Source organism: Xylocopa sonorina, chromosome 3 (assembly GCF_050948175.1).
Source record: "Xylocopa sonorina isolate GNS202 chromosome 3, iyXylSono1_principal, whole genome shotgun sequence".
Classification (NCBI taxonomy): domain Eukaryota; kingdom Metazoa; phylum Arthropoda; class Insecta; order Hymenoptera; family Apidae; genus Xylocopa; species Xylocopa sonorina.
The window spans coordinates 2,399,006-2,413,435 of record NC_135195.1 but is presented as its reverse complement, the minus strand read 5'-3'; the positions used below and the strand labels follow the sequence as shown (position 1 = coordinate 2,413,435).

At 39.0% G+C, this 14,430-nt stretch overlaps 2 protein-coding genes across 3 annotated transcripts in view; one reads left to right on the top strand and one right to left on the bottom strand.

Annotated features, from left to right (window-relative positions):
* LOC143422475 (potassium voltage-gated channel subfamily KQT member 1-like) overlaps positions 1-2,348 on the bottom strand; it is a 75,698-nt gene extending 73,350 nt beyond the window's left edge. For both annotated transcript variants that reach the window (XM_076893140.1, XM_076893141.1), the window contains exon 1: positions 2,037-2,348. In XM_076893140.1, the coding sequence (XP_076749255.1) occupies positions 2,037-2,346 (310 nt within the window). In that variant the 5' untranslated portion in view covers positions 2,347-2,348. The remainder of the gene's footprint in view (positions 1-2,036) is intronic.
* The window catches only part of LOC143422490 (regulator of microtubule dynamics protein 1), a 297,728-nt gene that overhangs the window by 162,244 nt on the left and 121,054 nt on the right, over positions 1-14,430 (top strand). The gene's annotated exons all lie outside the window — the stretch shown is intronic.

Here is a 14,430-nt window from a genome sequence, read left to right as displayed (position 1 = left end):
ATAATTTTAATTAATATTAAGCATTCATTTTTAATTTTAAACAATTTTAATTAATTTTAAATCCTTTTCTCTGACATATTATAAGGAACGTCGGATGATATTAATTTCTGGGTAATTTAATTTTGCTTTCAATGCTTATTCTTCCGCAAAATTATATTATCGGAACGCACGTCTCCGTTTTCACCGAGCTCTTCAATTCTTACGCGAATGAAAACTTTGTCGATAATATTCGACATTTAAATATCTACGATTCGCACTCAGAATAATAATTATTAAATTCGTATTACTCGTACACCTCATATCATCGTACTTATTTATGTTCGGATCGAAGTGCACGTGGAATTGTTTTCGTTTCAATGGAGAAACACATTTTATTATGCAGTAGTAACAACACTCGCGTAATAGGGTATTAAAGGAACAGAATAAGAGGATCATGGAAATTCAGATAGCACAAATTCCGTCAGGGCTATTCATTGAAAATCTTCCGTTATTTATCCAGGCGATACGTATAGCCAGCGCGACACGAAAATTGTGATAAAGAAATTAGGTCGGACGGTAATCACTTCTGATTCCTTTGGTGTTTCAAATCTATTTTCAAGATAAAATTATAGAAATAGAATGTCCCTGTTTTTGTCGTTCCTGTCCTATTTTTCAAGGCTAAAATTCCTTGCATTTCTAATGTTACATTTCGCAACTTTACTTTTTTTATCATCTCTCGAAAAAAAATTCATATCACGAGCCATTGTCGAGTAGACAAGAACTACTTTTTAGGAACACACAAGAGAATTGTTTATCGCGCGAACGATAAAAAATATTGAAAAATTTTATGCTACAAGGACAGTTATAGTGATATATATATATACACACGACGAAAACATATGAGATTAATTATTTTAAATATTTCAAAAAACTATCTCCATTCAATCTTCCAATTATGACATACAACAGAAATGCAAAAAGGAAATCCCTAATCTTACAAATGATTAAATACACCTTTAACATAATCCTAGCAATTCTCTGTTCGCGAAAATATCGCTGGCAATATTAATACTCATCCGTAGAAGATTACTCCAGTTACCGAATTGCGATCGAATAAAACTGCGGCCGCTTTTTCCCGCTATATTAGGACGAACACTCAAGCAGGACATTTCCGGCTATAGAAATCGTCCCTTCTGCAGGGAGGATTGCCGATACGAGTACCCACTCTAACGAATTGCAGTTTGAGTATCATCAAAAATCTTAAACTCTTTCTAAACAGATCAGATTTCTATCCAAACGCAATTAAAACCCTTAGCCTTTTTCACGAACCCATTCATCGTACCGACCCATTAAGGCTCGTTTCCAGAGAACGAATTTTTTGACGCGGCAGCGCCCTATTCAGACGAAAGAAGAAAAGGGGGACGCAGACACGCGCGTCGAACAGTCGAGCTTCCTTGCGCATTTTTTTGCCACCGAGCATTTCAAGAGCGCGAGGTCGCGCGAGGTCGCGCGAGTCATCGAGGGATGAAAACTGACGACCTTTACACCCTTCGAACAGCGAACACGGAAGTCATCTCATGTGCACGTCGTAGTACAATCGGTGCTACGATAACTCAGAAATTGAAGTTTGTTCATGCACCATTTGTTAACTGTTCGCGTAACGTGCAGTCAGGAATTTGGTGATCAGAAAACGTGTCACGAACTAAGTACTCGTGGGCACTGTTCGCCAACAATATCCACAGGCTGTTCGCTTGTATACCCGGCATTAAACTAACTAATTCGAACGTGCAATATTGCGATCGTTCACCGAGAAACGATGAAAATTCTAAAACTACCGCAGTACAATTAGTACCATTGAGACCGGTAGAACCAGAGCAACGAAGTTCGCGTACCACCGAGAACCTCGACAAGCAAAAATACACGAAAACACCACCGCTCGCCCACGCCTCTGACTTTAATCCAGCCGTCGAGCCTATCAAAACGCGAGCAACTTCGACGAGCAGCCGAAAATCGCGCGACTTCCGTCCGAACGAGACGACGTTAACTCGAGGCTGTACCTGAATGCGTGCACTTCTTATGGTTCTGATGAGCCTGGCAGCCAACATGATACTCGTGGGAGTAATGCGCTGGGTGGCACTGCTGCCGTTGGTGCTGTTGGTGCTGGCTGATCGGCGACTTAAGCACGCTGAGGACCAGGTCCTCGTGGGACGGCACGATCCTCGTCAGCTGCCTGCTCTGCCTGAATAAGGTCTCTTGCTCCCCGCGATTCATCCTGCATCCAAGTCGTCGACGTTGCAGATAAAATCCCGGATACCATTCGTGTCTCCCTCGGCCTGGACCGCTACCTAGCATAACAGCCTGCAGCATCCCGGGGCTCTCTTGGGGCACGAGCTCTCGTTCACCCGATACTCCCTTCTGTTCATGATCGTCTCTGCTCTGCTCTCACTGCACGATCCACGCTCTACTTTCCGATCTAGTTTCTTTTTTTCCTTTTTCAAACGAATTCCACGGGACACACTTGTTTCACTCGATCGAGGCCACTAACTACGATACTTGAGACGTTTTATTGCTTCGGTACACTTTGTCGATTTAATATTTTATATTGGATCAACGAAGGAAGGGGGCGAGACGCGAAATTGGGAACGGGTTTCTGTTGGATTTTACCGTTTAATTGCGATTTAGCGAAGGTTGATTGAAAAGTGGTGGAGTTTTTTTATTGTACCTTCGATGACGACTCGATGAACGTCGTATTTAGTCGTATTTAGACGCTATTCGAACAATGAAGACTATTGTTACGGTTTAATCAACGATTCGAAGACGATCCAGAGTTGATCAATGGGTACCCTGTATAGTTTTAGGAAGTTTGTTATTTGTACGATTCAATATCAAATTAGAGAAATTCGTGTAATATAGATCTTTGATGCGTAACTCGTTATATCGATAGGCGATTGCTTTTTAATTTACGTTTATCTTCGATTATTTCACATGTTCGCACTGAAAACTTGGAAAACTCTACTGTAACACGTTTACAAAAATTTCAAATTACTATTAAATCCCTCTGATCCGAAGCGGCGGCACTGTAGGGGGAAATTTGACAAAACAGTTTCAAGTCGGATTCGTTTCCTCGCATCTGTAGATGTCCAACGAGATAAAAATGGACCCACTCGATCCCCGCTATAAACACTTGTTACACCAAAGGGAAAGACCGATCTCACGCGACGGGTACGCGTTACAATTGCAATTTCACAACCGCCTTCGTCGAATTTTCTACGGAAAAATTTGAACGTACGTCACACGCGCCTCTTCCCCAGCGATCTCGAAAGTTCGTTCTGGTACGCTCTCTCATCCGTTACCGCAGCCGGAACGAGACAACTCCTCGCTATCCTTATTTGTTTTCCTCTTTTTCCGCGGCCTTTCTCTCCGCGGAAGCAGCAAGTCTCACTCGTTACCGGGCTTCCTTTGTCTCGCGAGGCTGTCTCTCCGCTATGCCTTTGGTATTCCAGCACCCTCGTCGTCCGGATCAATGCCACGCCGAGGATCTGTTATCATACTTTCTTGCGCTCAACTAAGTCGCACTTCCACGACACGTCGAATAAGAATTCGTCAACGTCCGCGCGAACAATCACAGACTCTGCACCCTTCCAATGGATGCACACGATCCCACAACTCACCAATTTAAGGAAGAACTCTTCGCGTGTTATCCAAGTAAAAGCTATTCGCTGAAGGAAGATGATTCGATCGGTGATTTTTAACGCGGAACAACTCGTCTACGTCTCTATTTTCTTCTCTCTTTCTCTCTCCGCCATATTAAATTCGATCGCACGGGAAATGTCGAGAGGAATCACGTGCACGAAGCGATAGTTCATCTCGAGACTCTTTTAAAGGGAATATACCTCTCGCCTTCCCTCAACAGCCTCGTCGACGAGATTGACATTCCCGACGAGCCCCGGATCCTCCTGTCGATCGTCGCGGGACGACGCGGCATTGGACAGCCACCAGTCGATGCCTCGATGCTCGCAGAGACCGACTAGTCCCCAGGGTTTCCGCGCGATTTCCACACTCGCTTATCCTCGAAACAGGTCCGTGCCAAAACAGCCGACTCTTATCCGTTCCAAAACCACGCGTTAAGATTATCAATTTTTCGTCTCCAATTACTCGAAACCTGTTCCGTTGGAACAAAATATGGAACTTTGGAAATCGACGAGTATTTTCATTTGCCGCGAGAACGTGTTAATTCGAAGCTCTTGACGGCAGCCTGAGGACGGAAAAGTGTCTCGGGAATCCTCTCGCCTTTTCGAACGAAACGTCTGCTTCGATCAATCTTGCTCTCATCGAGGAAGCGAAACGAGCGTCTAAGGGGATCATTGGACAGCAAAGTGTCCCAGGCGAACGGATCTCCCTTCTGACATTTCGCGGTCTCGTGACCACCCCCCGAGTTCACATGCCCCGTCGACTTTCTCAAACGCGATCCTCGCTTCGTTTCAATGCTCCGCGTACCAATCCTTCTCCGCCATTCCCTCCGTGCGATCCACTATAATTCCACTATACTTCAAATGAAAAGAAATCGAAGAGGAGAACCAGATGTATCCACCCGTCTGTCGCGTCCTCGGGTCTCAGGTGCGAATGGCTGTCTCAGAATCTACCAGCAGCCATTCCAGACGTTTCTCGACAGATCCACGTGAATAAAATTTCGTCGAGCCACGCGAGACTTCCGGTCCGCCGCATTATTCACCACGACCAGAGCGAGTAAACTGTCGGTCCACGGTGCTCGAATCGATTCCCACGGGAGGCTATGTACACCGGCGATTTAATAAGGCAACCAGCGGGACCACCGTGGCGTTTATCTTGCCGCGTTGCTGCGGCGTGGATTACGTTCCGCGGAGCTTCGAACCTGCGCCACGGTCGTTATCCCGGGACGCGATTCAATTTTAATCGAAAACCCAGCCGGGCGCGCGTCTCCTCTGACATTTAACGCTCGGCTATTTCGTCGCGGCGCGCGATTCACGGGTCCGCCGTCTGAATGTAGAGATCGGCCGCGATTCTCCTCTTTGTCCCTCGCTTTCGACGCGTGGCGATCGATTTTAAGCGGTCCTAGGCAATCCTGGCCAACGTGACTTCAGGTTGTCCTTGTCGACCTCTCGTGAACCAACCTCGAAACGGATTCACACGATTTCTGGTGAAGTTACGCTTGACCTCTCGATCGCGATCGTAACTGCATCCAATGCGACATTTACGATCATTATCCAATTCGCGTACACTTGAACTTGGAAATATATCTGCACCCTTAACGATCGCAACGTCGCTGGTACGTGTCACCAATGATCGATCGCGAATCGTTTTCACAACGGAGAGATCGAGGACATCCGTTCACCTGTCACTAATTCATCGCACGGAACGGTCAGAAGAGGAGGAGAGAGGTGCGTTCCCGTTTAGAAGCGATCAGCACTGTGCACACGTGTTCTCACGGCCGCAGTTGAACGGAAGCACAGAGGGGTGTCTCGATCGCGTATCCGTGTCGCGAAGATGACGCACGAGGAAGCGTGGCACTGATCGAAAACGCGTAATGCGCTCGGGACGACAGTCCGCAACCAACTGTGGCTCTTGGGCACCCCGTAGTTGCGCCACCCACCGCAACCCCGAATGGAGGACGGTTCTTCGCTCTTGGCGCTTCTAACCGCGCACGGTTTACGTATCACGGGAAATGTTTTCGTTTCACCTGTACCAGCCGGGCTGCAAATCGTACACGTGAAACGGAACGTTCTCCTGGTCTTTGGGATTTCACGTTGCTCGCGGCCGAACTGAAATTTGCTTTTGCGGGCGTTTGCAGAAATTGAACGGGTGAAATGTTTCGGTGCAGACGATTCGAGATGGATGGATCGAGACAGTGGTAAGTTATCGCGCGTACGATTCTGATTGACCATTGGTATAACATAATGGATAATTAGGAAATACAGGAAATTGGTTAGTTTGAGTAAATCGATCACCTGATGAGGTCAAGGTGGATCGTTATAATTGATATTCCGATGGAATGGCGATTGTTTCGAAGGAATAATGATGATTCTGATGTTTCTGAAAATGTTAAATGATTAATATGAACAGAATTGTAAGATGTAATGTATGTTCGATAATTTAATTGCTACTTTTGGATGAATTGAATTTTTATACATTGAGAAAGATTTATGTTCAAAGGAAATAAATTATTAAATTTCTAGACATTTTTATGTTTTAGAAAATGAAAATGATATATCAAGAACGAATTGAACTAGTTTAAAATAAGTTAAGCAAGCTACTGCCTTCTAATTTCTAGACCACGTGATAATAATCTCAAATTATTCGTTTCTGAGAATCTGTTTAATATAAATTTACTTATCCTTAATTTCAATATTGTGAAACCCTTCTATTATTAATATTTGCGGCTGCCTATTTTATTAAATAACAAATGATCGAAAAGTTTTGAAATAATACTGAAACATTTATTACATGTTTTAACTAAATATACAGCCAGTCAGCCTCGTTGGATTATACGGTTTGCAATCCATTAACAATACCAGCTTTCGTATATTGTATCTTGGTGATTATTTGATGGACTGTAATTGTAATATTCTACAATTGTATTCACCTCTATTGTATTATAACAAAAGACTCTCAACAGTATTATACAGTTAATTAAATAAAAGACATTTAAAGTCGGGATCCTTTTTCTACCGTTAAATCAAATTGGAAATTTTTTTAGTACATGCATATTGCAGAAAATCAATACTTGAGAGAAAAAGGTTTCTCTATTTTCCTTTCATTCTAGCAATTTTAATAAAACCATTTCGTGTAACATAAAATATTACCCAAATAACAAAACAAATAAAGGATTTTAATTAACTTTGTTTTTTTTCATTTTTACAAATTGTTTTAAAATAATACGTATATTTCTTTGCGGATTGTTGATTGTATTCATTCATTCACGAACCACAAAGCCATTCATGAAATATTAAATTCAAAATAAACTTTCTATTACCAAACGTACAAAAAAAGAAGCGTTTCACGTGAACTTCAAAAATTTTATCCTGGACAGTAACAAATTTATAACCAGCTATATTCACTAGAAATTTACAACAAGCAGAGTTCGAAAATATTTCTTCGACGAGCAACAACTAGAGCTACAAAAACATGTAACAGTGAAACCAATGACACGTGTATACTTACTGACGTGGCACGCCTATAATTTTACAGACGAGAATCCTGAGGGACAATCCCAATAATACATAAAACAGAATTTCGAATTACACTGCGTGCAGCACGGATGTTCAAAGCGCATCGTCAATCGCGATCTGCATACGACGCATTCGTACTCATCGATTCGGATGGCCGACTGCACGTTTTCGTACGCAAAGCATATCGCATTGTTGCTGAATTGTTGAACTGAACAAATGGAAATGATAAATTATTAGAAACCATAGAATACGCAAAGTATCGTGCGTTAAATGTTAAACGATTCCCCGAGAAAATTCCTCGCGCGAATAACTCCGCGTTCGAACGATCGGGAACCTTTTGCACAAAACTACCACCGGAACCGGATGCAAACAACCCTCTGCGCGCCGTTCGCTAAACTCTTTGCAAACTCTTTCGCTGAACTTTCGTTAAAAGTTCTCCCGAAACTTCCTCCCTTAACTTTTGCTCGCAATCTTGCCTGTTAAGAGGATTCGCTTCTGCAATGACACACACACACACGTGCGTATCTACATCGAAAACCGCCAGCTGTAGAAAAAAAAGAGAATGATTACCGTTCACAAACGTTACTTTCTTTCTTACATCATTTCAAATCTTTGTTATTCCTACGATGTTTGTGTAGAGTAAGTATACTTATACCATAAATCATTTAACGGGAAATTTGAATGTCCAATAACCTAACACCTTGTGAGACGAAAGTAAAATAGCTCTGAGGACATGGAAAGGGTAAAAATTGAGGAAAAATTGCAGGATAATGAAATTATCTTCATTAAAAGTTAATCAATAATTAAGGCGTGGAATATTGTAGATTGCGAGGGAAAGCGAGTGTGCGGGATAAATGAGTCTTGTGCGTGAATGTTTTAAAACGAGTCAGTTGTTCATCATATCCGTTTTTAGAGTAATATCTCAGTTGTAAAGAACTATCCAACGATTTATAAAATCTTGCGATTGCCTTAATGAATAAAATATCCTACAAAATAAAGCGAAATGGCTAGGAAATTTGTTCAATCATATCGAAACTAAATGAAACTTGACAGCAAAAAAGGAGAAGACATAAAAACCCACCGAGTAAATCGCGATCAGCGTCTTGGAATTATTTCCAGCGAAGGAATAAAGCGCTGAGGGGACCGAATGAAGCAGCACCGTGGCACGGAATTCGAAGACACGTGTACATATATATTAAGTTGGCTAATCCAACGGTAGTTCGGGAACGAGATGCAGAAGTTGCACAAAAGTTACCGGGGACGGGAATAATTTAACCAGGAGCGTGCGAGCGAACGCAACGGGGCGGCAGGAGTTATTCAAACGGCGCTGAAATAAATCAGAAAATCGTTGCTAAATTATTCCGCCACGGCTCCTTTTCGTATCTCCATAATTTATGCAGCATCGTTTCGACATTTTAACCGTGCAACGCGTTACCTTCAACAAACCGCGCACCGTGATACGTGCGCTTGTGTCTTGAAATAAGACTCCGTGCACTCTGAAAATTGCGCAAGTATTACCATCCAGTTCCCATCTAATCTATGGTGGATTATATTTATTCGAATGAAACAGCAAAGTGGAATGTAGACGGAGATAGAAATTATTAACGGATACTACGCTGTGTTTTGGTAGACGCGTAGAAATGTTGAACGATGGCAAGCCATGTTTACTGAAGAACTTCTTTAACGAGATGGAAGTCGAGCGTAATCAGAAAATCTTTTATATTGACCTGGTTTTACGACAGGCTAAGTACGTTGATTTGCATATATTATAATAGAATTTTGAGAAAAACGCGTTTACCAGAGATTTTTTACGATATTCGGAATACTGCTGGAAAGAATTGCCTCTCTTACTGTGCTACGCCTTGCCGAGAGATTGTATAGAAATGTTCGTTGTTATAGAGATATGCAAATCAGATGAAGTTGAAAGATATGAAGTATAATATAATGTAACAGGAACAAGGAGTCTGATACAGTTGTGTGTGGAACTTACATTAATCAACTAAATTGATTTTACATTTAGGACACGTGCCACCGAAGGTTTCTATGTTCATACTTGTGTATGTAATTCCTAATAAACTAATTATCTTTTTATAAATTCTATTCCCCCATTCGCGTTTGAATTCTACATATATATATATATATGAATCCACGAAATATTCTTTTTTTAAACTGCACGATTTCAATATAAAATATAACGATAAATGAAATTACATGTCACCATTATATGGAGAATATATTTGGTACTATACACAAATAAAATATCTGTGCAAACAAGTTCAGAAACGAAAGTATTTCGATATATAAAATCGAAAATATAAATATCCTAAAATCATAAATTTAAGAAAATACAATATAAGACAATATTGATATCTGTTCATATTTTCATCAATAAATAGCTTTTTCTAACCGTTGGATCAAGCATAAGTATGAAAAATAACTCCTGTCGATTTTTGGATTATATTTCTGACCACGAAATCGGAAATATAATACTTCCCTAATGTTAGGTAAATGCGCGATGGGTCCCTAAGGAATCCTTAAGACATCTCGCAACTCTTTTTAGCCGACGATAAATTTCCTTTGCCACCCTCGAGAAGGAAAGAAATGGCGACCGAAATGCGTACGGCGTACCCCTTAGCAGTTACACGGGTTGGCAAATGATCGCACACACGTGTAACAATCTCTATACACACGAGAAGACGTATATGTGTAAAGAAGGGATAGAAGGAAGAGAGTGAAAGAACGTTTCGTCCTGGGCCTGCCAGTGAATCCCTCATCGGTAAGGCTACCAAAATGGCAGAATCGCGGCTTAGACGCGGAGATGTTAGGGACAGGTCAGAGATTCTGTTGTGGGGAAACTGAGGCGCCAGAAATGAGTACTTGTGGGAAACGATATTACGTGTCTGAAGGTTGCTGTCGACCTTTCAGCTGGTGACGGGTGAATGACTCGATGCTACTACGATTGTTAGTAGACTGTACTTTATTCGTTGTATATATATAATATATATACACACATCTAAGTTTCCATTGAACTATATATATTTACTCTGGATGATTATTTGTAAAATTATTAATTGCGTTAAAAATGTAGGAATTTATATGACTTCTTTACTGTGAATCCTTTTATGCAAACTTAATTAATGTATAATATTGTGGAGTGTTAAACTTTAGTTGAAATTATTTCTAGGTGTGAATTTTGATTTAGAGTTTCCATATCGACCTCTTAGAGACGACGACGCCGTTTTGTTTTAATTTTAATAATTATCCTTAAAACAGAAGGGACAAAATCCTTTGGTCAAAGAGCCGAAAGGAAAAACGAGTAGTGGAAGATCAACATGCATTGAAAGAAGTTAAAACGTAAATACGTGATGTGATTACTTTGAAGCCAGAATGCGTACTGTGATAATCACGTAATCTATGTTTTATGAAGAATGTATAGATTCCATATTCTCACAATATGGAAATATGGAAATTTGATCAGCTTGCCTGTCATATTTTTCTGTTACCATGCATCTAAAACTTCTCACTGGGATTATTAACTGCATCGTGATAAAACTTCATTTACCCGGTCCAATTTCACGATCTCCGCACCCTATAAAGCTTATCAGCTTAAAATGATAGAACGACTTCGATCGATAAATGACGTCTGACTAAAGGATCCGAACAACCTTTCGATGGCTGTAACGCAAGCCTGAATGGCAATCGATACATTATAAGAGTAGGATTACTAAGCAACTCGTATCCGCGGGTTTCCATCGGCACCGGTTGTAATCTCGTCAACTAATGGAAAAATTCGCCGGTGAAATGTAATTTTACGTCGAATTAGCTACCACGTATACGCTGCGTCCATTTCTCGCTCCGAATGTAATGAATTTAAATACCTCAACGTTCCTCGTTATTTTAAATATTTTCAAGCGCTTTACTATTACTCAGTATTTTAATTTCTACTTCTAAAATCCACTCTAATATTTATTAAATAAATTACCATTACAAAAAAACAATAAAAATCAATAAGCTTTGCTTACGAGCATGTAAAGTTGTTGTTGTAAAATTTATGTTTAATATATGTATCGAAAAGCTTGCGACCTTTCAACGTAATAATATAATATAAACCATATCCGCTTTGCTCGGAATGCATACGTAAAGCATCTTGTCGAGGACCATGAACGTAGAAATAATCATCGCGTTCGCTCCACCTTTTTTTCATAATTCAAAAAGTTCCTTGGAAGCTTGTTTAAAAAGAGAAGCCAACGAGAATTTCATGTACACAGTTAAACAGAATTTTTAAATTGAACCACGGCTACTGGTTCGCTCTACGAAAGCGTCAGTTAGCATAACAGAAAGATCGTTGTCGTGATACATGTAAAAATGTTTATAAAAACACCGATAAGAATAATATTGTTCTTTTATACATGAACAGGTGTCTTTAGATTCTACAATTTTATTCATAACGAAGTAATTGCATTCTCGTTTAAAATGCAAAAAATGATGAACAAGTATGAACGTAATACGCGTAACGTGGAAGTAAAAACAGCCAGGTTTTTAGCTGCGAAAGGTTAAGCATCAAATTTTGTAAAGAATTTTTTTCTCGAATAAAAACAACTTCCTAGTTAGATGAATAAAAATGCTTGAATAAAAATACCCCGAAATAGCACAGAATAATGATAGATATTTCCATCTTTCAAATTGATAGTGAATACTTTTTATTCCATTGAACTTCTATGCGAACTGAAACAGGTACAAAACATGAAAAATGGTATTTTCTTGTATTTAAATCAATCTCTATTAAAGCAATTCTCGATATGTCACTTGAACCAAATTAGTTACGTCCATATTTTACGATTAAATAATTATGTTCCCAAGATATCTATTACAACTATTATCAAACACGCCCTCTGATTAATCGGACGTTAATCGGAAAATAAAAAGTTGACTGCTTTGATTTATAGCAACGACAGCAATGACGAATAAAGATTGAAGCCATCCTCAAAGAGCATACCCAAATCACACGACACCTTCAAATACATACGCACAAGAGATGCATACACATGTAAATTACAAGACAGCAGTAAAATAGTAAGTAATATTTGTCTAAGTAAACCAGAGTTCCACGTCTGCGACATTGGGGCACCCACGCACCCAACAGCCCCGAAAGAGATCGATTTCTGTAGGCCCCCGCGCATTTAGCTGGCTGACACCCTACCAAGCCGCACACCGGATGCGCTAGTCAACCATCAGAGTATTGGAACCTACAATAGCGAATCGCAATTGTTTTCATTTCCACGATATCTGTATCAACGCACATTTTAGAATATTAATAACAAAACAATTGTATTGTTCCGCTAATTACACAGTATACAAATACATATATATATTATATGTACATACGAGCATACATACATACATACATGCTGCATATTCATCAATCTAATTATCCACAATGGAATGCATTGTACACAATAATATTAGGGAACAATATATTCCATTGTACGTGGAATACGCGCTGTACCACCTTGACAACCACTTCCTCGGAATATACCCTTAATGGCGTCGTACATATAAAGCCCACCAAAATCAGTTAGATTAACTGTAATAAAATGTTCGTTTTATTGTAATATTTAATCGATATCTAAGATATCATTTTGATAAGCACTCCTCGTTAGCCTTATTGAAGCATGTACACATAACTTCTAATCAAACTGTAAACACCATTATTAATTGCTTCCTCGTAGTACTCGAGCAGTAATATTTAAACATTTACAAAAAATTCTTGCGATATTGTCTTAGTGCCGTGCAAATTGAAGACATTTTTTTCTCGCGTATGAAAAAATTAATTACGATCACAACGATTCAAAAAATTCGAACAATTGCGATTTAATGCAGATTTTAATGTAGGTTTGTTACAAATTTGAATCGTATTCACGTTTGTAACACTGTCAAAAAATAATTCTGATTGTGTTGAATGACAATGTAGATCGTACGGTAATTATGCGAAATTGTACAATACTTTGAAAGATTTATTTTTACCAAACCAGACAACTAAAGAAAAATGTATATCATGGCAATTTTTCATCTTGTCGCGTCATCCATTGGTCGAAGCAGCAAAAATTTGAAAGTTTCTTTCTATGAATGATAAAAAAGCAAGCGTTTGTTTGCATACAATGGAGATACATTAATCATGATTTTCCGAAATTTTTAGTACCGCCCTTTGTGTCTGTCCTTCCATTCTTTGTGGAAACTTTCAATGGCGATTCATATTCATTTCATAATGCTCCACTGAAAGCATTTTCTTAAGTGTGTACAATTAAAATGGGAATAGAAGAAGATCGAAAATATTTCAATTATAATTTGCGCATTTTGTTTAAAGAAACTGATCACAGATCTAAAAAAACGCAAATGTAAGTACCGAAATATTGTACGTCTAACCGATGACAATGAAATAACTCTTCAGATAATTCGGTCACTTATGGAGAGCAAGCAAAATGTCGAAAAATACGCAGAGGCTGACGAAGTTACAGTAGCATCTATAGAAATGAAGTAACTCGACTGAAAGCTCCAAGTAGATAAGGCAAATAGTTCCACTCAGTGTTCCACAATCAATAATTACAAAAATCAAATAAGGTAACAAGAAAATTCTCGAAAATTCAACGAATTCGAATTTGAAATCGTTATTTTAGTATACCATTTGAAATTGTATGGAGTATGTATTAACACGTTGAATGTTAGTCTGCAAATTCTATGCTAATTTTATATGGTATACCCCTGGCACCAACATGAATTTTTTATTATGCGATATGATACTTATTACGTTGAAATAGTAGCTACAACAGATAAATGGCGGTGTATAATTATTATTTTTATACATTTTATACTGCATTAATTTCTTCGCATCATTGTAGCAATGATGGTAGTTTTGAGAAATCTCTAAGTATTGACATTTCTTCTAATTATGTATTTAATAAAATACATAACAAATAATCTAATCTAATTATGTATTTAATAAACAAAAACAAATAATCTAAACCCTAGTTTATCTCGTTAAATTCCATGTTATGTGAATGCCAATATCTAATTATGTATTTAATAAAAACATTAATAAAAATTTAAAAAACTTATTTAATAAAAACATTATTAAATACATAATTAGATATTGGCATTCACATAACATGGAATTTAACGAGATAAACTAGGGTCTAGATTATTTTTAAATATAAATCTATGTGTACATCATAACTCGATGTTCTGAGAA